Genomic DNA, 25179 nt, shown 5'->3' on the forward strand with positions numbered 1-25179 from the left:
ATTCAATTCCAAAACTGAGTAGGGGCAAAGAGGTTGTTGTAGGGAATAAGGTCAACAAGATAGAAGACAAAGTAATACAATCAAAAATACATTGTGAGAGGGAAGTTAGATAAGTACATAAATAAACATAAGCTAAGCTAGAATATAAATGTTCCTCTATGAAAAATACACTAAAATATTTGTGGGTTCAGAGATAAGATATTACAACAGGTTGAATGGAACAATATATGTTTTATACAAGAGATAACATGTTAAAAACCTGAAATGGGTGGGATTTCAGTGTATAGCAGATGGAGGAAAGAGACATTCCAAGTGGCAGGATGAACAAGGTACAGTCAATGAAAATCTGTCTTGTTATAGGAAAGATTAGTCAGCTTTGGTTTGCTACTTCTAGCTGCATATAGCAATTTCATAGTTAACCTGTCAGGTTACTCAGGAATTTATAAACATTTTATTTTAAAGCCTCTATAAATAATTAAAACATTAAGGTTTCTATCAAGTTATAAATTTATCATATAAATTCTCACTTAATTTGATAAAGAATAGCTCAGTATCCGGAGATGAGTGCATCGTATTTTAGTATTTTTATTTGTATTAATATATTACTCTAAATTAGAGATTCACCATGGTAACTGATGATTTAATATTGTAATGAATCAAAAGCACAAATACATTTGTATATAACTAAAGAACAAATAGAAATTCTAGTGTGAATTTAAAACTTGATGGTCTTGCTGTCTGACAAGAGTTTTTAACGTTATCTACTCTAAAAATATAGGAGAATTGGCCCTTAGAATGCATCACTGTGCTTAACTGTATAAAGACAGACATTAATGCAGTTTCTAAAATGAAATTATCTGTCTAGTCCTGTTTCTTATCAGAACCTCTTTTGAATTCAGATAATTAATCAAATTATATAGCAGATAACAGAGTTCTTTTCATTATTTTCTCACTAAAGAGTAATACAAAGAGATTACTTTCACTTTAGAAAAACAACATTACAATTGGTTTATCTTTGATGATGATCTTCTGAGTTTAATCCCCAGTAGTGAACAATAAATATCTCAATAGCTTACCATAGTGCTGAATGATTTAATGGGATATTAGGCAAATAAACTTCCCTTTCTCAGATGACTATTCAATTCCCTTCTTATTTCTTCTAAATTAAACCCATGTTAGTGTTATTACTTACTGTTTATCACCTTAGTTTCCCTAGAATGGAAATTCCTACTTTTCTTATCATCCAACTTCAAATAAGGCCTTCAGCAATATCTTGGCATGAAAAATAATAACATTAGATGTTCTCCAAAAGTGAAATATTAAGAAAGTTCTAAATTTATTCCCAAAGATTGGTGAAATCTGGGGGATGGAGAAATTTTAAAATAGATTAGGAAATTGAGTTAAAACATACACTACAGTAAACATAAGGATAAAAGGGAAGAAATGAGAAATACTGGGAATCTTAACCAATATCCACATATTAAAACTAAGTAAAATAATATTTCTACTTACATGTGCACTGACATATGGGAAAGGTGTTAGCTAAAGAAAAAATAAACTGCAGCTGTATTCATTTAATAGTACAATAAAACAATTAAACTGTTTTCAATATAATATATGTTCAGTAGCAAGAAATAAAGAAGGGAAAGAAGAAGGAGAGAAGAGAGAGAAGGAGAAAGGAACTTCCTAACTAAAAATGAAGCAAAACCAAGCCTCTTCTGGCACTGTAATGATTGTCAGTCAAGATAGGATCTAAATAATCTATTCAATTTGTTGAATATTTACTATCACGCTTGAGAGTGGGGTAGAGAGTAGAGCTAGCACTTTTTTTTTTCAGTTTGCACCTTAGATGAAGTACTACAAAGACAATCTGAATTATAGTATAGCAGAATAAAAGATTTGTGTCCATATTAGGTCCTATCTATATGTTCAGAGACAAAATGCTAATATTAATACATATGGCACATAGAACTCTATTTTACCCACACGAAGGACCCCAAGTTGCATCCCTTCAACTTTTGTAGATAAGGTATAATTTAACAGAACTAGGACCCTGTGATTTTCTCTGTAACCCACGCCATATCTCATTCAAGGAATGAAACTGCACAGACCATTGGTCTGACCAAAGTTTTGCATATCAGAGAGAGAAAGCACATACATATCCCTTAATAATTTTCGGATTCTTTAGAAAAGTTGCTGTTGTCTGCAGCACTTGGCCTTCCTCATCTACATACTCCTCTCTGATCCACCTCTGGTATTTGTACATGTCCCAATAGCAACCATTCCCACTTCCTGTCACCTAGGCCTAACAGGTAGAGGGGTTCAGGAAGTAACAGAGATGATATACATTCTAAATATCAATGAAAAGAATCAGGATTTGAATTAATACAGTTACAATATAGTAGCTGTCATGTACTTTACAGATTATAAAATTCCAGTGATACATTGTTGAAAAATATATAACAGTACATTTTAATTTTACTTGTTCATGTGTATAGTTTCAATATATTGACTAATATCAAGAATTAGTTTGCAGTTTGAATAAATCATTTCTCACAGAAGCTATGAGATGATAATTCCCATCAAATTATTTCTCTGTTATATACCTGCAAGCTGTTTGTGCTGCATTCTTAATAAAGAGTTCATTGTTTGAACTTGCAATAATTAGGTCACATTGGAACTCTTAAATCAAAAACAAACTTACAAAGTTCTCTAGTTTTTATTAACTACCGAACACTTTAACATGATTTACATTTTTTTTTTTTGCAGAATGGAATATTTAAAGTTTCCTACTAAATTAAACAAACACGAACAACATTAAAGTAGGTCAGAAAGAAGCCATTCAAATTATGTTGGCAACAGCACCGTGTCTCCTACAGTTGTTTCCGAGTCCTGACTGTGGTTAGAGCTGATACCAGTGTCCGAGTCTGTGTCATTTGAATACATGTTAAATACTCTTTGAGTAAAAGGAGGAACCTCCCCACTGCTGGTAGGGACCTCAGATTCCTTTCCCCTGTTTTCCTTTAGCTGGCATTCATCTTTGTTGCTAGTATGAAGGGAACTGAACTGCTTGGCCAGGAGCTCATATTCTTTAGCTTTCATCTGAAGCAATGAGTCACTGTATTTAATCTCTTTCTGGATGCCACTCAAGTAAGAGTGGATTTTCAAACCAGCTTTCATGCTTTTCTCCAAATCACACTTAACACTTTCTAAATTAGAGCCTTCAAGTTCACTTGAAGCTGCCCCTTCCACAGCATCTGCATTTATCTCTGTGCAAATACTTCTTACCTCTTTTTCTATTTCGGCAGAGAGCTTATCAGTGAGCTTTCTATAATATGTTAGTCGTTCCTCCAGCTGTACAATTCCATCACTTTCTCTCAGGTCCTCCGGAATCTGGTTTTCATCATACTCCAAGCCTAGGTTTTGCTCAACTTCACTGAAACTGGACATCAAATATGCATCCTGGACATAATTTTCTCCATCATTTTCTACCCGGTTGAGGTGGAACTTAGCTTCACACTTTTCAATTTCCAGGTCCAGCTCTTTCATTCTCTTGACTTGTTGATGAATAGTATGATCCTGGGAAATAATCAGATGAACTAATGTCTCCATACTATCTCGATCTTGGGAAACTGTGTCCTGCTTAATTTTAGCCAGTTTCCGGAAAGTTTTTCTGACTATTCTCTTTTGCTTATCTGGTGGTAACGTCTTCATGTAATTTGCTGGGCTGAGCTCCCACAGTTTTTCTGTGTTTTGCATTAATTTGGCTTCAGCTGTCCTCCACAAGGGAACTGGAAGAAAAGCATCTGCTTTAACCAAAACAAACTGCATATTAGGCTGCTCATCTCCCCATGCTTTCCAAAGCTTCAGGATTCTTGTTAGTGGGGGAAGAACCCGTTCAGAGCCTCTCCACTTTTCTATGATGCAGTAATCACTGGGCTTCCCCAGAAGAAATCGTTTCCCTCCAAATGTAGTCTCGTGTTCCTCAAGCAAAGCCTGGATGATGTCAGCAGAGGTGGTGCGTTTGGTTAGCCCACAGACAATCTTCTCTTCTTGGCAAACCCAAACCACAATTTCCTTCTCTTCTGAATCCATGTCTTTAGTTGGAGATCTGAAAGAAAAACAAAGTACATTATATTACAGTCATCACCTGTGTAAACTCAGAAAGATGATTTAACTTTAATACCCTTTCTAGATTTTACCCTTAATGAGAGATGCATTTTGAGGTTGAGACTACATAAGAATCAGAAGTTGTATGGCAAGAAAAAAAAAGTTAAGACCATGAAACATATCTTAATTTCCTTTTTAATTCCTAGTGGGCTCTGGAAAGAGCAAATTGTCATCAAAGACAACGGAGGCTATTTTATCTTTAGAAGTCAGCCACAATATAACTACAGTTAGAACTGGCAGAGTTAAGACAATAATCAAAGTGGAGGTTAATAAGAAGTAGAATAAGACTATTTTGCTGGAGCCTTAGGACTGGGGAATAACCATGGAAGCATAAGTAGGATGTTATTAAAGTCATAGAGTTGAAAATAGTCCATTACTGAAATTAGTGATTATTTAATTCTACGAGTATTTATTGTATGCCAACCATGTGCCAGACATGTCTGAAGATGCTAAACATACAGCAATAAGCAAGGGAGACAAGGACACAGACATAAATGTGTAATTAATATAATATCAGATAGTGGTAAATGCTAGGAAGAAAGTTAAACTGAATGAAAGGATAGAGAATTACTTAAGGAGAGGTCTACTTTATTTAAAGAGCTTAGGAGAGACTTCTCTAAGAAGGTGACATTTGAATAGGAACATAAATTCACACAGTTAGCAGTGACACAAGTGAAGATTCAACCCAAGGAAGAAAGCTGGCTCCAGAGTATACTTCTAACAGATACACTATAAAAACAAGTTTACAAGTTTGATGGTTTAGACGTGTAGATTAAATTGGAAAAAAATCATAAACTACTTCTTAAAGAGGAACTTTGTAACATAAATTCGCTTTTGATAGCAATGGAACCATAGCGCCTCATTAGAGCACCCAACTGGTCAAGGAAGGACTTTTCCCAATGGTCAGCCATGGAGAAGAGTATGTGGAAATGTGTTACCTTCTGTGCCTTTTTCTTATTAATCTTGTTCCTGCTTCGATGCGGTAATAAAGGATTTTGACTGGCCTGGATGACTCCCTTAGCTGACAAAACTCTCATATATTTAAAAGCCCTACTGCTATCTCCTTAGAGTAATCCCTACGTCCTGTTCCACTTTCTGGCTCGGGAAACATCAGTTCTGGGTCTGTAGCTAAGGATGACACATGAGTTATAAACGCTTCAGCTCTACACTGCAGCTGTGAAGACTGGGAAGCAGGGATCAGGGAGTCCTTCTGTATACTAGAATAATAATAAGGACATACATGACAATTCCCCAATACTTCCAGGATCCCTGCTCTAATTGGGATTCTCTTGTTTTGGAAGGAGCAAGTTCTTATATATTACAGCTTCCACTAGAGATCTGCTAGTTTTCAGCTCATGTGGATTATGTAACACTGACAGTCATTATGCACAATCAAGAAAGATATTATTATTTCCATATAGCATATGAGAAAATTAGTGCCTTTATTAATAGCCTCACAGTCCAACTGGTTCCAAACCCCTTTTTTTTAAAAAGTCTGCTCTAAATGTCCTTGTATTTTCTTGAGTCAGTTATATTTTGAGGAATTTTTACAACCATCATTCAAACCAGGTAATTTTCAAAAACTTCTGCCACTTGACTGAGCATGTTTAAAAGTAATGACCATTCTTTATTGAATGTAGGCAATAAATCTTCCATACCTAGTATAAACTTCATCATGTTTAATTCTACTTTGTAGCAGGCTTAGGATTTTGAGAATTGTGTTTATTTTATAGTATGGCTCCAATTGAGTTTCTATTCATTCATTCATTTGACAAATATTTGCCGAGCACCTCCTCTGTGTTTGACACTGTCATGGAAATGTGGATCATAGAAAGACTTGTATGATTTATTAGACAGTATCCCTGGCTTATTGTAGGAAACACTGCTTGGGTTGGGAAGGAAACACTTACATGTCAGTTCTAGTGCTAAGTTTCTTATTACATCAGCAGTTCCCAAATGTTAGACTGATGACCCCTGGTATTATTTCATTAAAAAATTTAGAAATATATAAAAGATGCAAAATAAATATTAAAAATAAACCAATTTAGGAATCTTATAGAATCACTACTTTTTCAAAATAATTGTTTTCATTTGGTCCCAGATCCATGTAAACCTAGTCATCTGATATAAGTAAGGAATTTAATTCTAGAGCTGGGGCTAAATAAAATGCTCCCTTCCCAACCTTTGGAAATTTACCATCTAGTATAAGTAATGACATCCCCAAACACATATATAACAAACGTTAAAAATACAAACTTACACTAGATAATTTGGTTTGTTATGTAATATAATATAACAAACTCATTACCTAATGATTCAAATTTAGCAGTTGAGATATATAACCTCCAATTCTAATGCAACAAAATAAAAATAAACACATCCATTGCATGACTTAGTGTTTGTTTTGTTTTACTCTGCTTTGCTTCTCTGTATGTTTATTGGAAGGAAGGGATAAAGATTTTTACTGGATCTTAAACTTCCCAGAGAACATACTATAACCACATAAAGACTGAAAAATCATAAAGCTTTAATTCATATGATCGCATATTCCAATAATTTACTTCTATTTTCTATTTTTATCCCAGTGTTTTAGTTCCATTTATAAATAACTTCATTGTTGATCTGATTAATATTATTTTTTTTTCTTTTCATATTTTACCTTTGCTCTCTCAATGTTACTTAATGGTACAAATTAAATTTTTTTCTGTATATTGGAATGTTTGTTGATAATTACTATTTCCAATCCAACAAAGTTACTTTTATTTTAGAAATGTCTTGGCTTGCAGCATTCTTGATTTTACTTATGTACATGGTAGTTGCTAATATCATCCCCATTTTACAGATAAGGCAACTGAGATAAAGACAGGGTAAGTAACTTGCCTAAAGTCACAGAGCTAGAAAGTAGAAATGTTCCTTCCAACTCTGGCTTTAGATGTTAACCTACAACTAATCCCTGAAAATAGATTACAATAGCCATTATGACTACCCACTCACAAATATTTCCCAATTTGTGAACTGATTACATTTCAAATGTGATTTTTTTAATTACTTGAAACTCAGTGCATTTTTCCTATAAAATTAAAGTTCCACCTTATATAATCACTGAAATCCCCATTTTGAATGCTTTTAGGTAAAGTATAAATTTGGTTCCTTCAACTCTATCATTCTTTTCTTTGAACATCCAGTATAAAGGCAAGTATTGAGAGCGTCCCATGTATCTGATTCTGTAATATTAAAGGAGTAGAGACAAAAAGATTCTCAGCAGATGTAAGGTTAACATGGATGGAGGTTGCAGGAGTGGTTCTCTCTAGATACTATTGGAGAAAGTAACAGCAGGTGGACATCGAGATAGGAGGCTATATAGGAATATAATAGCTGTTCACAAGTATAGGTTATTTACAGTGCAACTGGCTATAAATTGGGAACTGCTTGGATTGGAGGATTCAAAATTTATAACTTCTATGTTACATTATAGGGTAAAAGCATTTACCTAAAAATACTACGTTAATAAAAATAAAGTAACTACCTCACTGACATTTAATTCACACCAGTTTAAATTTTAGGTTAATTTGCTAAATGTTCATGTATACAATTAGAAAGTAGATACGAAAGTTTATAAGCCAGAATTTAATCAGGTCATGGTTTCATATAGCAAGGATATCTTCTTAACGTCCACTTCAGGGAGGCAGAAACAAAGGAGACATAAAATGTTTTAAAATGCCTTGCATAATGTTATGTAGGGTACCTCAAATTTTGCTTATGATTAAAACACACAAAAACCAATAAAGCTTAAGAAATTTTACAATGAAATAGTATTAACAATTGAATAAGATTATGGCTGTGTTTTGTCTTGATTTGAACTAGTTTATTTCAAGAATGGTCCATAAGAAAAGAGAAAATGCTCTTGATATCTAAACTGTGACTCCCACCAACACATAACTGTTGTACCCAATCATCTTTAACTACTTTTTAGTCATTGGAAACTGAATTAAAACTAATTTGAAACACTGTTCAACAGATATTACTACACATTCTAAATATACATTATACTACATCTATGATTATGTAGTATATATTATGACATTTCTCATGCACATACTTTTAAAAATTGTGTATGTATTTAAACACTTTATTAAATTTGATAATATTAATATATCCTAAGATTCTTATGGAAGAATTGTTTTGTTGCTTAGCATGCTCTGTTTAATTTATTTTAAAATAGTTTATAATCACAAAATATGTTTGAAAATTATTTACATATACAGAAGAAAATAAAAAAACATTCATAATGCTACAGTACCCATTTTTATCTAATGCTTTAAATTCTTTTTTTTCCCTCTGAAACATTAACAAGATTTATTTGTGAAGATTTGCAAAATAGATATGGTGGGAACAATCCTTGATATTTTAAAATATGATTTCCTCTTAACTATCACTAACTTAACTATCACTAACTCATTTTGAATTCCGATAAATCATTTTTTTTCTACTCCCCTGTACCCTTCACTGTAATACTGCAGTATATATACATCTGACTCACATTTCTCACAAGATTGCTTCAAATATCAGATAAGTGAAAGGAAAAGAGTGCTTTGAAAATTGTGAAAAATGTACTGGCTAAATATAGGTTATTAACTCTAATGGTAAAATTACTGTTATTATTACTTAATGCAGAGAAGGGTATAGTGTTTTTAGTATTGTTATTCAGTAACTTTACTGAGCTTGCTACAGTAGTTAACAATATTATTTTATAAATATTTTCCAACCTATCCCACAATATTTTTTCACCTGCTTTGACTAGTCAATATTTTTGCATGTACACTTCCAATATAACACAATTGTTTAGCTAATAAGAGATGTTTAGAAAGATCATTAATATAATCTTTGGATCACAGATGAGCTGAGAATGCATTTAATCTTAATAACTCTCTGATTTTGACTGAGTGTGTTAATGAAGCATATTACACTGAAAATAAATATATACATAGATTTATACATTTATCTGATTATTCTTCTACGACTATTTCATTATTCAGTTTTTGCCTTTTTAGAGTATCTTCATTAGACAATTAAGAAAATTTATATGCCAAATGCAGCTCTTCAACAATGTGTGTCAGCCTCACTTACAGGCACTTTTCCATATTTATTCTGAAGTAGAGTGAAAATATATGAGAATTTTTGTGAGAATTTTTGCATTTACTCTATTATCAATCAGGAACTTAAAAATATTTCTCCAGTGATAATTAGTTTTAATACCACAAAAACACACAGAATTAAGATGAGTTGGCTAGGAATTACAAATGCAACATTCATACAATTAAATATTTCTTCAACAAACGTTCACTGAGTATGGTGCACAAAGCACTGGGGAATAAATCAACTATTTAAATCTATTTAACAATTTAAATAAATCAACTATTTAAGTCTTAAGACTTTAAGATAACGTATTAATAGGATATTTTGATGTCACATTGAAGATCCCACAAAATAAGTATTTACAGAAAAAAGATTAAGTGTGAAGGCAGAGAAAAATAAAGGTAAATGGATAATATTTGGTTATCTTTATTCAGTTGTCCAGAAAAAATAAAAGGCATTGAAGTTGGGGCCCAGGAGAATAACTCAAAGAACAACAGTTCTTCCTAGTATCGCAGACATTAAAGTTTAATTGAAATTTGATGTATAAAACTTATCAGGACAAATATTTGAATATTGACCCCTACTTTCAAAAAAATAAGAATCAAAATAATAAATTATTAATTAAGAATAATTACATTATGAGATATGCTTCTAAAACACAGTATATGAAAACTAGCAATCTATAGGTATTTATAGAAAATATTTGGATTTCTGAGTACATCTTTCCATAGAACCTATGTTATAATTCTTTGTTTCCTAAGCCAGCCTGGAAAGTATGATACTAACACAATCTAGCTGCCATATATAGGAGTGATTCTGAAATGCTCTTATTGCTTGACTCTCTTCAGAATCATATTCCATGCTTGGAAATCAAGAGTTACAACTTTTTCAGTTCCAAGCTATTGGTGGCACCTGTGTCTGCAAACAGTGACGCACAAGTCTCCAACAGATTGAAGGATAAAGACCTGTGAAGCTTTGGGGGCATATTGGGGGCATATCTGAATGTTGGCCCAATGCCCAAAGACTGTCCTCTGTTTCCTTTTTATTACCATTACTTATTATTTAAACTGAACACTCTCCTTATAAACCAGTTGTTCTCTACTAGGGGTGATTTTGCCCCCCAAGAGACATTTGGCAATGTGTGGGGACATTTCTTTTCACACTAGGGTCTGGGGGTGCTACTAGTATGGGCAGAGCAAAGAATGATCTAGACAAAATGTCAACAGTTGTGCTGTTGAGGAATCCTGATCCATATTTACAACAAAATATACTTTCATCACAGCTTTATCTATAGCCTTTTTTTCTTACATCTCCTGGAGAATCTATGAGTAAAATACATGAAAATAAAAATAACAAATAAGGGAGACATTTCCAATCTCAAGTAGACTAAAATAAACAACGCAAGTTGGTATTCTACTTAATGGAATGCAAATGGAACTTTTTCTCCTTTCACCCCATAGCCAATCTTTATGCTTATTATTATTAATCTGCCTAACTGGACTTCCCTCTGTTAATCCCAGAGCTGGTCCTAAGGCATACTAATATTTGCATTAAGATGCTATAGAACCACAAATATTCAAAATAGGGTTAATTTTAGTTCAGGAAAAAACGTGCATTCACAGACTTCATTAAGAAATAGTAAATCTTTCTTCTTCATTAAGAATAGTATTTGAGTGTCTGGCCACCAGATATGGGGAATGGACAGTGGGGTGAAAAGATGTGTGAATGAAATGACATGATAGAAATGGCCAAGGCGACCAGTGCAGTGCCAGGGCGTGGTGAGGGTTGGAAGTCAGCAGAAGGGTTTCATTATATTTCTCCCTTACTGCTTCTTTGCAGTCTATTCTGCCCTGGACAGAAGGGACAAAGACCAGAATTAAGAATGAAGATTCTGAGACACCTTGAGTTTAGGGGATGAGGAGGTCAAGATAATACCTGCAGTCTTTAGAGGACCAAAGGAAAATTCCCAGAGATAACCTTGGGAAATGAGAAAAAAAAAAACTATCACCTAGTTAAGGCTGGGGGTGGTGCAGGCATGTAAGATATGCCTAGATAAGTCAGAAACAGCCTTTAAAATACCTTAGCAATAAAACTACATGGAATATAACATTTTCTTGCTTTGGTTATTCAGAAGACACTCTGGAATATAATACTGTCTTGAAGTCACCATCATTAAATGAACTGGCATGCAACACTATATTTAAAAAGTCTGGTTATTTGTGCTTTCTGATAGCTGAATACAAAACAAGAGTTTCTATTATTCTATATTTTATCAGACTTTCGGCCAAACTAAGATATTGTCTTAGTATGTTTGTCCCATGCAGTTGAAATTAAATTAATGCTTTTCAGTCAAACTTCTCATTCCATAGGGAAGTGAGAATTGTCTCTAACATTTTCTTAACACATAATGCAATTAACTCCCTTTGATATTTTGATGAAGCCTCGAAACATGTTTATACTCCTCAAAAGACATACATTTATTTTACCTGATAACATCATGCAATTCAAAGCCATAGCAAGGAACACAACCAGAATTAATACAATATATGTTATTCATTTATATATACTGTATTCTGATAAATGTAATAAAAATTACAATACAGAGAAAAAAATACATCCTGCATAGAGATTCTGATCCAGTGGAGAACAGATTTTAATGCCTCATAATAGTCAGATTTTTCACAGAAAACAAAGATGTCTGTGAAATTATAAAAACCCTTCTTAGGCAGTCTGTTCTCAAGACATCTTACCCAAATAAGTTATCACAGGGAATGAGATCCAGTCTATATAACTCTTCAGTGTATAACCCACTATCTGTGGCACTCATATTAAAAACATGTCAGTAAATAACACTTGGAATAGACTAACTCAACAATGCAAGGTTCAGAAATGATGATTAGGAATGGGAGCAATAAAACAGTAATAAAAGAAATTTGATTTCAGTATATTTATTGCAGGCTCAAATCTAACAATACCTTGTAGAAATTCACATTGCTTTGAATAAAAGCATATAATTAATTAAAGAATAAAGATGGGTGAAGATAAAGAGCAAGTTTACTAAATCACGTTCCATACCAAATGTTATAAACTGGTATTTGAATTTAAAAACCCAGCTCTATACCAATTATGAAGTTTAAAATACTGAGGATGCCGTAAATAGTTTGGATGGTGAAGGTTTAAATTACATGTCACGGCTATTTTCGAACTAAAAGATCAAACTTCTAAATTTAATAGCATCTCTTCCCAATAATCAAAATTATCACAGTACAACTACAGTGAGTTTAGGTAATAAATTACTTAGCTTCACTACTATTATGTAAGAGAAAAATTTATATTTTGTGTACTATAATTGGCTTTTAATAAGAGAAAAGGAATGACCCAAACACAGAAATTTCAAGACAGAATTTGGTAAAGATAAAAGTTTAAATAAATGATTGACAAAAAAGTTCTACATAAATCAACTGAATCCATTCTAAGTTAGTTATCCCCCAAATAAATTGTCCTTTTGAATTATGGTATACAACTTTTTATAACTGGATTCAACATTCATTTCTTAACAGAACTGTAGTTTTAGTAAATGTAAATAAATGCTGAGGGTAAAATGCTACAGAAAATAAGATGATCTCAAGGGGGAAAAGTGGTGGGGGAGATGTGTGTGTGTGATGAATTGGGAGATTGGGATTGACATCTATACACTAATATGTATAAAATGGATAACTAATAAGAAAAAAAAAGTGCATCAAAATTCATTTATAAAACTGTTCATCCAGCATTGTTTGTTATTAACAATCCAACAAGATCTACATTCATACATTGTAAAACTATTCATTTCGAAAAATTAAAATGTATGTAAAAATTATATCATTTCTGTGTAAAAACATTTATATACACATCACACATTACACATAAAATGTATTAAAAAAGAAAGAATAAATACTAAGGGAGTAAATTTTTAACAAAAAAAGAAAAGAAGATGATCTTTACGTTCGGAAATGTGTCATACGTAGGAAGGAGAAAAGATATGTTTAGAGAGAAAGAGATTTTAAAAATTCAAGACCATCTTAAACATTATTGGAAATCATGAGATACATTCTGTATAAATATGCTACAAAATTTAAAGAATAAAAACAAGAATAATCAAAGTTGAGTAATATTTAATAAACAATAATAAGACATAGAAGTTGACCTCAATGTCTTCAATTCATTCTCAATTCCCATAACCCTTTGAAGAAAGTCAGATTAGGTAAAAGAGCCTCAAGAGATTTCATTTGGGACAGGATGCTGATTTGGAGCTTGTCTGTAAGGAAGACCCTTTCATATTTTTACTTAACATGATTATGTCTGGGCCTGGTAGTTGAGGAAAAGGTACTTGGAAAAAATAGTAAGGTGACTAGATAGAAGAACAATGGGATGTGTGTAAAAGGAGACATTAGATAATAATAGCTCACATTTATTGAATGCTTAATATGTGCCAGACATTGTTCTAAGTGCTTTATACATATTAACTCATATAATTTTTGTCACAACCCTATCAGATAGGTCCTATAGTAAAATCCATTTCACAGATTGAAAAACTGAGACACAAGAGATTAAGGACTTGTTCAATTCCACCCTTAGCTAATAAGTGGGGGAAAATAAGGATAATGTGGAAATAAGGAAAATAAGAATAATTTGGATAAATGAGTTAGAATTGAATCCACACTGAGGAACTCCCTATTGCCTAATACAATAATCAACATATTTCATTAAGTTTTATCTCTGCAAACAAGATACCAAATCTGATTCAGATGTAGTAATCTATTGAGAAAAAAAGGCTTTTGTGGCATTATGAGAAAAATATTTATTTTATCCATTTGTTTATTACCTACTTCTATACATTGTCAATATGTACAGGATCATCTATCAATACAATATTTAATGATTGACTTTCTTGGAAATCTGAAGGCTTGTCAATATACAGACTCCTAATTCTTTTACCTTTTTAAGAAACAACTATAAAATTATTTTGCAGTTTCCCTGGTAGATATCTGGATAAAATATTGAATGCCCATTCAATTCAGTTTTTTTAGAAGTATTTTATTCATCCCAGCACCTAGATATAATTAAGCATTTATTTATATTTTTTCTATACATATACTTTATTTTTAGGAAGTTCTAAAGCATGATATGTTCCCTACTCATTTAAAAGCTATATTAACCTTTAAAACCTATTTTAAGTTTGTTTTGGCTATTTTATTTTTTTATTTTTTTATTTTTATTTATGTTTTTATTTTTTTTAATTAATTAATTTATTTATTTTTGGCTGCGTTGGGTCTTCGTTGCTGCACGTGGGCTTTCTCTAGTTGTGGTGAGCGGGCTTCTCATTGCGGTGGCTTCTCTTGTTGCGGAGCATGGGCTCTAGGTGCACAGGCTTCAGTTGTTGTGGCTCGCGGGCTGTAGAGCACAGGCTCAGTAGTTGTGGTGCACGGGCTTAGTTGCTCCGCAGCACGTGGGATATTCCCGGACCAGGGCTTGAACCCATGTCCCCTGCACTGGCAGGCGGATTCTTAACCACTGCGCCACCAGGGAAGTCTCCTGTTTTGGCTATTTTCTGTACTTAAAAATTGATCACCTTAGGCACCCTGAAGGCATTTGATGTAAACCAAATATACTATTGACGGGATTCAAGACATGATACCCCAAAATATGGCACCTTGGTATACTGAATATGGCAAGCTGAAGGTGTTTTAGAAAATGGGAGAAACAGGGAGTTCACTTGGACTTTCCACCCAAGCCTCTCCCCTGAAACAGGTCCTAACACCCTCACTTGAGAGATGCCCTTCCTATACCTGAAGGAAAGGAGCATCCTTATCTCTGAAGACAAAGGGATGAGAAGAATCCAAACAAACAGGCCCTGCTAAATTTCTCCCAGTTTACTACGCTTACTTCATATTCTTTGACCTACCTACCATACTTCTCCATGAATGTCCACTCTTCACTAAACCTAGCATAAAACAACACAGGTTTAACCATTTCTTTAGGTCTTCATTTCCTTAGGAAGGCTCCTGTGTCATGCAAAACTTACATTAAATCAACTTGAATGCTTTTCTCCTGTTAGTCTGTTTTGGTCGGTTTAATTTTCAGAGCCAGTCAGGGACCTTAAGAGTGTCAAGAAAACTTTTTATTCCTCTACACTATGCATAAAATTTAAAAAAAAAAACAATATTAAGTGACAATTTTCATTCTTTCTGTAAAGTACACACACACAGACACACACAAAATAAAGTTTAAGCAAAATTAAAATTAATGAAGCAGGCAAATGGTGAGGAAACTCTGACCCACAAGCTAACTCAACTCTGGTTATTTTACACAGAGTATGGCACGTGCCCTCTGAAGTAATATTTTTTGAGATCACAGTACTGCAGTCTCAGGAAGATAATCACAGGGCGTGTCAGCCACAAATAATACAAGTCTTTTCTTAGGTCGCTATGAAAATTTGGATCACTGTTTTGATAGATGAAGCATGAAAATAGTGCTATCAAATAATTTTCACTGAACACAGACTATTAACATTTTATTAAAACAGTTTTAAAATTGGAGTCCTTCAGAAAATTAATCACTCTATGAAAAATTGGGGCAGTCAAAAATTAAAACTACCTTGAAAATTAAAATTTTACACATACATACACATAGAAAAAAATCACTAGTTTTATGCTCTACTAACACCAGTTTAATTTTCTAGGGAGTAATAATATAAGCCAGTCACGTAGGACAAGAAAAATCCTAGACATTCCATACGTGCAGGGTGGCTATAATACTGTACATAATCCCCACAAACAGAGAAAAGGGAAGGGAATATGTAAAGAATGTGTATCGGGGACTATGGGGGTTAAGTAAACTAAGCTCATAGTCAAGATTCCAGAAATTGATTATACTCAAAATGTAAATATTTAACATGTAGTATTTACTAGATGAAATGCTGAGAAAATATCTAATCTCATTGGAAATTCTAGGGCTAACTTCCAAGTGTTACCTGTGCCTGACAAATACCTAAAGTTTCCTTATTGATTTATACTTTGTAAAGAAATATTTCATAATAACAAAGCATATTTATTAAAGGAAAGTTACCTAGCCTGAATATTTAGTTTAACGATAGCTGTAGTTATGTCAACTACTAACATTTGTTCTTCTTTTGGCAGCTAAGCCCGTAATTGGTTTTGCCTTCTTAGTGGAAGCTATTTCCTAATGATGGTGACTTTCAGCTTGTATCTGCCTGCAGCCACCTACTCTTCCCTCTCTAAATGTATTCTGAAATATGTTGGCAGATTTGAATGGCACTAGAAATATGTAAGAATTTGAATTATCCAGTAGGATAGCTGAAAATACAAGATGACCTCCTTTATCCCTGATTTCCATGTTCTGAACATACTCTATAATAAACAGTAATAAACTGTGACTTCCAATTGGAAGCTTCATCGAAAATAATCAGCTCTTCACATTAGTCACAAATCAATTACCTAAAGAGCAACAAAAAATTAATAACTTTTAGAAACAAGAATATACCAGGGCCTATCATGCCATTTTGTTAAGGAAAAGGAGCTACTTGAAAACATCACTGATAAGAGAAAAATACTGGTCATCTACATCAAAAGTATCTTATATCCATTTACTTTCCCAAAGTTTTTAACTCTTTAATATACTCTGAATTTCACTGCTTTCACCTCCTCTAGGACTTTGCTTCATAATTTATCCCTTCTTAAACTCATTTTATCTTCTACCTTTACTTCTGGGCCTTCCTACTACCAGGTCACATTATAACAACCATCATTTGACCACATACACACCTCAACTATCTTTCCCTCACAAACTCAAATAATAACCCACAGTCACTTTCTCTAGTTTACCTCTTTCCGGGAACAACCACCATAAAGTGACTTCCACCCCCCCACAGACACCCAGAACAGAAATATTTCTTCCTAGGTTTATCAGAGAGCTAACCTCCAAACCCAAGTGCCATTTTTGGAACTGATCTGCCTCGACCTCTTTGTAATATTATGCATTGTGACCTTTTCCTCCCATTCTTGCAGCAGTCCATTCCTTGACTTCTTGATTTCACTCTCCACGGCTATTCCTTTCCCTTTCTAGCTTCTTCTCAGTTCTGACATGGGCCTTGCTTCCTCTGTATATTCAGTAAACGTAGGTGTCATGCAGGGGTGGCCACAAATTCTTTGCAGCTCCTTCCGTTGAGAGATGGAGTCTATTTCTTTTTGCTCGACTAGACCTTGGGACTAAGTATGGCCAATAGAATATGGTAAAAACCATGTGTGCGAGTTCTAGAGTCCAGGCTTCAAGAAATCTTGCAGCTTCTGCCTTCTTCCTCCTGTAATGCTGTCCTGAGACTGCTGTTTGATGAAAAAGCTTGAGATGAAAGACCACATCAAGAGAGAGAGAGACCCAGCCATCTCAGTTGTCCCATCAGAACCTAACCCTTGACTAACCTACTGCTCATGAGATAGCCAAAGTAAAACTCAGAAGAACCACCCCAGTTTACTCAGAAAATCATAGCAAACAATACATTGTTGTTTTCAGCCACTAATTTTTATCATGTCTTATTGCCAGTAAGTGATAACTGATACAATAGGCATCCCACAGGTTTCTATGACTCATTTCTTGTCTCATTATATACACCTTATGGGTGACTGTAATATCATCCACAGCTTTCTCAACCAATTGAATGATGATAGCTCCCAAATTTACTTATTTTTTCCCTTGAGCTCTAGACCAATATTCCAAACTTTGTTTTTACATGTTGATTTGATCTTTCTGTTACTCACAGCCACCTCAAATTTGGCCCATCAAAACTAATTCACCATCCTTTCCTCTCATATCTCAAACTATTCCACCTCTTGATTTCCCATCCTACTGAATGTAATCACTGTCTCCCCACCCTTTCTCTCAAGTTTGAAAACTGGGAGTCTTCCTAGATTCCTTTGTCTATCTCATTCCCCTTTAACAACCAGCCCCCATGTCTGTTTTACTCTTTCTCCCAAATGTCTCAAATATGCACCCTCCTATCTATCACCACTACTACAATTCGGACACCTTCCCGTCTTACAATAAGTTACTGTAGTAAGTTTGGACATATTATGTTATGATAAACTCCTGCCCACTTCACATTTGTGCTCCATAATATTGTCAGGCTTCCCTTTTTAAACTGCAAATCTAGTTGTGTACCTTCCTTGTTTAAAATCTTTAAATGGTTTCCAAGTCCTGCATTTTCAATTTGTTTACCTTTCTTCCTCTCCCTCATCACCCCTCCCCTCTCTGTCTCTGTCTCTCTCTTACTCTCTCTTCTGTTCTCTGTTTCTCTCCTGCCTGTTCCTAGAATTCCTTCCATGATCTGATTCCTCCAACTCATAGCCAAGCACTCTGTAATAGACACCTTGAGCTAGCTATTCCTAACATCTTGCTGATCTCTGACAGATCTAATGTGAGGGTAACTGGCTGTCACTGTAACATCTATCACCCTATGAATTGCTAGACTGGATTGAACTATATCTGCCATGCTTCTATTTTTCACTCTGGGCTTTTCCATAACCTATTTCCTTGGCTTGAAACACCTTTTTTCCCCTTTCTTCATCTAACTCTTACTCTGTTTCAAATGTTGCTTCCTCTAGGAAAATTCCCTTATCATCTCTGAATAACCCCATTCCCACCACTCCAGATGGAAATGGATGCCCATTCTTGATGCTTCTACAGAACCCATTGTACATTCAGTGGTAACATTTTCTACCTTCGTTTTTTGCTAGTTTGCCAGTCAGGTCCTGGACTGACTCTTTCATCTTTGAAGCCTAAGAGCCTAAGACAATAAATGTTAAATGTTCTTTTATTTTTTGGAGCATGAGAGGAGGAAGGGGGTTGTTGGGGAAATATATAAAGGGAATTTTTCAGTCAACTAGGACCTGGTGGTTACAACTATCCCACCATATATTTTTGTAAATAAAATTTTGTTTAAGTACAGTCATGCTCATTTAATTATGTACTGCCTGTGTCTGTTTTCACACCATATTGACAGAGTTGAGTGGTTGAGACAGTGACATTATGGTTGGAATAACCTAAATATTTATTATGAGGCCTTTTACACAAAAAGTTTGCCAGCTCTTCACCTAGATGATTTACCTGCACCAAAAATCTAGATTTTGTTTATTTAAATACTAAAATATTATTTGAACTCCAATATCTATACAATAGTTCTGTGTATTATTCTTTAGGGGACAAGAAAGTAAAAATAATGTGGTCTTTAAACAGAAGAATGTATGATCTCATGGAAGTCACGGCTTTGTTTGTAAGTAATTTCAACCAAAGGCAATGACTGAAGGCTCACTAAGAGGATGGCTGTGAAATGCTTCATGGAGAATGAGTGGGTTTAACATAGGATTAGTCAGCGTGAAGGCCTTGGCTGGGAAACCAGTGTGTTTTGCCTTTAAAGTCCCATTCCAGGTGCAGTGTGTTCCATATTAATCAGTCCCATATGGATGTCAGGAGCGATGGCAGTAGGTTGGATGAAAGGCTGCTTTCACAGCGCAGTGTGTCCAAACACCAGGTGTTTGGAGGTGGAATATGTGGAAACATTCAAGTGACACCTTGAATTTTTTTACCCTTCACCCTGATGTTCTTCCCTCCCCCAAATTACCCTTGCCATTTTTTCTGTTCTCTATGATAATGCAACTATATTCCTATTTACTCAGACCCCAAATTGTAGTTATCACTGAATCTTTTTTTCCATCCTGATATTTTCTATTGTCCCCATACACTCAGTTTTGAATTCCTATAAATTCCGCCTCTATAGTGAGTCTTATAACTGTAATCTCTATCTGAAATTTCTTGTTCATTTATTGTTTGCTTGCTGTCTGCCTGTCCACCACTGTACTATAAGATCAATGAGAATAGAGACCTTGACTGCCTTTCTCATTGTTGTATCCCCAGCATCTAGAATAACATGTAGCACACATTATAAGGTAAATAAATATTTTTTGTTGAATACATGGACTTTATTATGATACTTTAAAATGTCTGCCTTGTATTTTAATTATTTATGTATGTCTGTGTGTCTACTAATCAACAAGTTCCTTAAAGTATGTTCCATATCTGATTCACATTTAATCTTAATAATGCCCTCAAAGTATGAGGTTCATTTGATATTTCTGAATTTTTAAAAATCATCAAATAACCATTATCTTGAGTCCCAAAAAGGGAAATATATACAAGTAGATGCCCAACCTGATAGAGTGGGATAGTTTAGAATGTTTTGTTTTTAGATGCTAAGGTAGATAAGAAAGCAATACTATAATATGCTCAGACTATGTAAAGCATTATATAGCACAAGCTGCCATTTTACTTAATTCTCTAAACTGTGATTACAGCAAGGTCTCCTAACTAAAAGTAGAACCACTAAAAACGATCATTTAAAAAAAAATAACTTAGTCTAAGTTTCATGCTGCTTATTAATAATTCTAGGAAAATGTTCATTGACTTTCACTACTAAAGTAAAAGAACAAGCAGTCAAGAAATTAAAGCTAATACTTTGTGGTCCACTGCTGTAAAGTGCCTAACTTCCTGTGCTCTTAAAAAATATGAAATCTCAGAGGTCCAGTATAGCTTCATAAGTGCTTTTTCTAATTGCACACAACTCTTTTCTTCATATGAGACTGTAGTTATTGTATGTCTACTCCATGAAGACATCCATGGTTTTTCAATAGCACTTCTCATAGGTTCCACACAAATGTAATTATATGCAGAGCTAAAAATAGGTATCTTCAGTTTCTACTATTGAGGACTGTGGTCTCCCCCAAACTGATGTGCTGCTGCTAGATCTTAAAGTATTCTCAGTTAACCATAACTGCAGGGAACCATAAGAATTGACAAATGTCATAGTAAATGAGGAGCATTAGAGGAACCAAAGATATTGGAGATGGCTGTAAAATGTCTTAGTCATTGGTTGAGAACAACAAGCATACACTGTGCAGTACATCAATAAACCCCAGACACAAAATTCCTACCGATTATATACCATCATTAGTAAGAATAAAAATTTGTTGAAATTGGACCACTATCTGCATTAGTGGAATTACCATTTAAAAGATCCACAAAATAGTAGAATAATTTAATTCTATAAGCTGATACACTGACTAGTTTAATATGATTATTAGAACAAATAGCAGTCAATTACAGTTGACTGTAAGTCTATTACTGTTATATAAACACATCCTTAACATTTTTTTCAATTGTAAAACACTGTTTTCACCAACCAAGCAAGATTCTGGATTCTCACCAAACTGACCATATTACTGCCTGCTTCCTGAATTCTTTTCTTTTGATTATCCTGAATCATTCTTAGCTTTGTGTGCTTCAGCCCCTCCTACATCTTTCTGTACACCTTGTTGTGTTCCCTTCTCTTGTCCAAGCCTGTCACCTAACTGTGGAAGTTTCATAAACACTATCTAATGTGATGATGCTCCATTTATTTTTCTTTATCTCCATTCACTTCTCTCTTATATACTTCTACTTAGAGTCAATCAAAAACATTTAGTGAGCACCTACTCTATAGAGGGACAGCCTTCCTAAGAGATTATACTTTCATTTTATAAATTGTATTATAAAGATAACTTTATTTACCCTGTCAATGATAGTTTCCCATGGAAGAGTGATTTTTTTTTAAATTTCACGCATGAGATACTAAACTATAGTGCTCTTTTCTCAATTAGGAGTTTAATCCCCTAGGAATGAGGTGGTGTCTTTGCATGTTTGGTATAATACAAAACACAGAGTTTACCAGTCCTAAAGAAATAAAATAAAAAGATAGCTACTCCTAACATTCTTATATTTGTATTACTAAACTTAAAATTGTGCTTAGCAAACACTCAATAATTCTTAGATATTATAATTTATAAACTAATCGTATCTCTTTATAATTGGAAATAAACACATTTGACTTTTACCGTAATGGTACCTTTCCTGGTGGAGGTTATGTGGCAATGCATCATGTTTAGGTAAAATAAAATTACAAAAAAAATACTTCTTTCAATTCTATTTTTAAAAAAGTTTTCTTGAAAAAAAGCAGGACAAGAGAATTAAATTCTACTCTGCAGAGGGAATTTTAAAACCACAGAAGCTTAGAGATGAAAGGGACCTTAAGTACCCAATTCAATCTCTCATATTATTAGACAAAGATAACACTAAAATATTCAAATTATGTATCCTTTGTTCTTATCAAAAGTCCACAAAGACACATAAGGAACTGTCTCTTAAACTACGCTATGCATTGCAAAATCATTAATAGTCTCATAATTTTGCTCAGATGTGGTGTGAGGATTAAACATAAAAGCTGTCAGAGTTGAAATATTTCATCAAGATCCAAGGATAGTATTGCACAACATTTATAGACTCACTTCTAATTATAGTCAGTAATTTATAATGTATCTCTTTGTATCTAGGGAGGAAAAGAGATCAGTGATGATCAGGAAAAGAGAACAGATGTTCTAGTGAGTCAAGGTTGAGATTTTGAAGCCCCTAATGTCATGTTTAGGTGTTAAAAACTTAGATATACTTCATAACCTATTTAATCCAAGAGGCCTGAACAAGGAGTGAATATTTACTGAGCTTTTATTATGTCCTAGCACCGTGCTAAATTTTTATATATAATCAGATTTAATCCAAATTCTTGATGGTTTAGGATTAACTCTATTTTAGAGATGAGAAAACTAAATACTAAATAGGCCATACAGAGTAATGGTTAAGAGCATGGATTCGAATTCTGTCCCTGCCACTTATTAACTGTGGCACTGCTCTGGGTCTTAATTGGCTTACATGTGAAATAGGGGAAATACTAGTACCTTCTTCAGAGTGTAATTTTAAGTATTATGTAAATTACTTAGACCAGTGCACATAGTAAATGTTATAAGAAGTATTAGCAGAGGTGGATTTACCCTGAAGCTAATGAAGTTTAAGCATAATGGCTTCCTCATTTGCATAGTCCCATTCCGAGGCCCCATAACGACCTTAGTGATATTATTAATCAGAACTTTAAAGAGCAACTTAAAGAGCAACCCCTTCAATTGTCAAACTTAAATTTGCCTTTGCTTGTTATTATTGTTATTGTCATATTAGAAAGATGAAATATTTGCCCCAGTGCATACAACTAGTAATGGCAAATCTGAGATATGACCGAAAGTCTAGGTGACTAAAGAGCTGGAGTTCTTAACTAAGATAATTTTCTGCCTGTTTCTAGCATTTTCCCTTTGTCTTATAACTGTAATTATCTTATAGAAAGAGCATAAATCCTCCTTTCGTGTGAGAAAATAAGTATTTCCCCAATTGTATTTCCCTTTTACCTCCAAAGGAGGAGGAAATGTTCCACATTCAACCATGCGGTCTATAGTAGCCAACTACCATCATCCACCAAACCTCACTCACATACATACATGGTTGCATTCAAGGAGCATGAAAGGAAGTGAGAGCATCCCTAGAGAAGAATGAGTTACCCTGCACCTTGGTTTGTTCTCTACCAGAACTCCAGTAAAGTCTCTGACAGCATCTATTTCTCAAATATGGCCCTTAACCATTTGAAAGCAAGGAGTTAAGCCTAGAAGCAGGGATGATGAGAGATCAACCTTGAATTTATGGATTCATTCTTTAACTTACCCATGAATCCATTCACCACAAATGTACTGATTTACTACTCTGACACAAGTGCTTTATGGGGACCAGCTGTATTTGGAGAGTATATGTTGAATTCATTTATTCAATCAACAAATATTTATTGAGCACCTACTCACTGTTTATCTAGAAAGAAACAAGATAGATGAGGTCCCTGATCTCACTGAGTGTATACTCAATTTTTTTATAGATATCTTAAGTCCTTTTACTTATAAAAACAGAGGGCATTCTAGCCTGCAGATATAAACCTTTGAGAATAATTTGCCTTGTTTGTCAGCATATTTAATACCCATTGCTCATTTTTATTCTTGAAATATTTTTCTTATCACTGCCAATGCTAAATGTCTCCCCAAGGCTCTATTCCATTCATATAAGTAATTACTTTGCCGTCGGGTGACCATTCACATTACTAATCGCTTTAAATTACTATCAACAGATATGCAAACTTTCTCTAGAAGGTGTAGCCTTACAACAGGCTCCACAATAATTGAATCACAATCTATTTTTAAAAACCAAATAATTGACTCTTAAGAAATCAATGTTTTATGTGTTATGTGTGTTTTGCCAAAGCGGTGTCTTTTAAAACTCCTACGCAAGTATACATGAAAGAACATTAGCACACAGAAGTATGCTGAACTTTTTCCTTTCACATGTACTCGGTGCAGATGGCATGTTGCCTTATTTTAGAAAGCCAATATGCTAGGGACAAAGAGAGCTCTTGTCAAGGACTGGAATACACATTCACCTGGGAGAGGTAAACTCATACTCCTACTTCAACTTTCTTTCATTTTTAGAACTAAAATCAAAAGAAGAGAACCATACTTTTGTGAATTACCTAGAGCCATTATCAGATCTCCCAAACTACATACCAATCAAATAACATCAAAACTTTCGAAGTTATGTCCAGCTAATAAAGAGGCTATGTAAATAAAATTGTTAACCAGCTATATACTTTTAAAAACTTTAAAAAAATCCTTAAGATTTTCACCTTGACATGCTTCACGAATTGATACGGTACATAATAGAACATCTTATGTAGTGGATTTCAGTTGGGTTATAGGTTTTCTGAGTAACAATTCAAGATCTAACCTAGAGCTCAGTTTCACGGCTGCCACTGCTCTCAGGATATTTTTGCCAGGGATAGAGCATTCCAATCATTGTTCCTAATGCGCTGTCTGC

The 25179-nt window shown here is 34.1% G+C and overlaps 1 protein-coding gene and 1 long non-coding RNA gene across 2 annotated transcripts in view; one reads left to right on the forward strand and one right to left on the reverse strand.

Moving 5' to 3' along the window:
- Positions 1-870: 870 nt before the first annotated feature.
- Positions 871-25179, reverse strand: part of RASSF9 (Ras association domain family member 9) — a 30703-nt gene continuing 6394 nt past the window's right edge. Inside the window, exon 2 of the mRNA XM_082351826.1 lies at positions 871-4111. Coding sequence (XP_082207952.1) covers positions 2848-4111 — 1264 coding nt within the window. The 3' untranslated portion in view covers positions 871-2847. The remainder of the gene's footprint in view (positions 4112-25179) is intronic.
- Positions 14559-21998, forward strand: LOC309609858. Its single transcript, XR_014233627.1, has 2 exons — positions 14559-18640; positions 18671-21998. It is a non-coding gene; the product is annotated as an uncharacterized lncRNA (long non-coding RNA).

The sequence above is a fragment of the Balaenoptera borealis genome, assembly GCF_965194805.1.
Source record: "Balaenoptera borealis genome assembly, chromosome: 13".
NCBI lineage: Eukaryota > Metazoa > Chordata > Mammalia > Artiodactyla > Balaenopteridae > Balaenoptera > Balaenoptera borealis.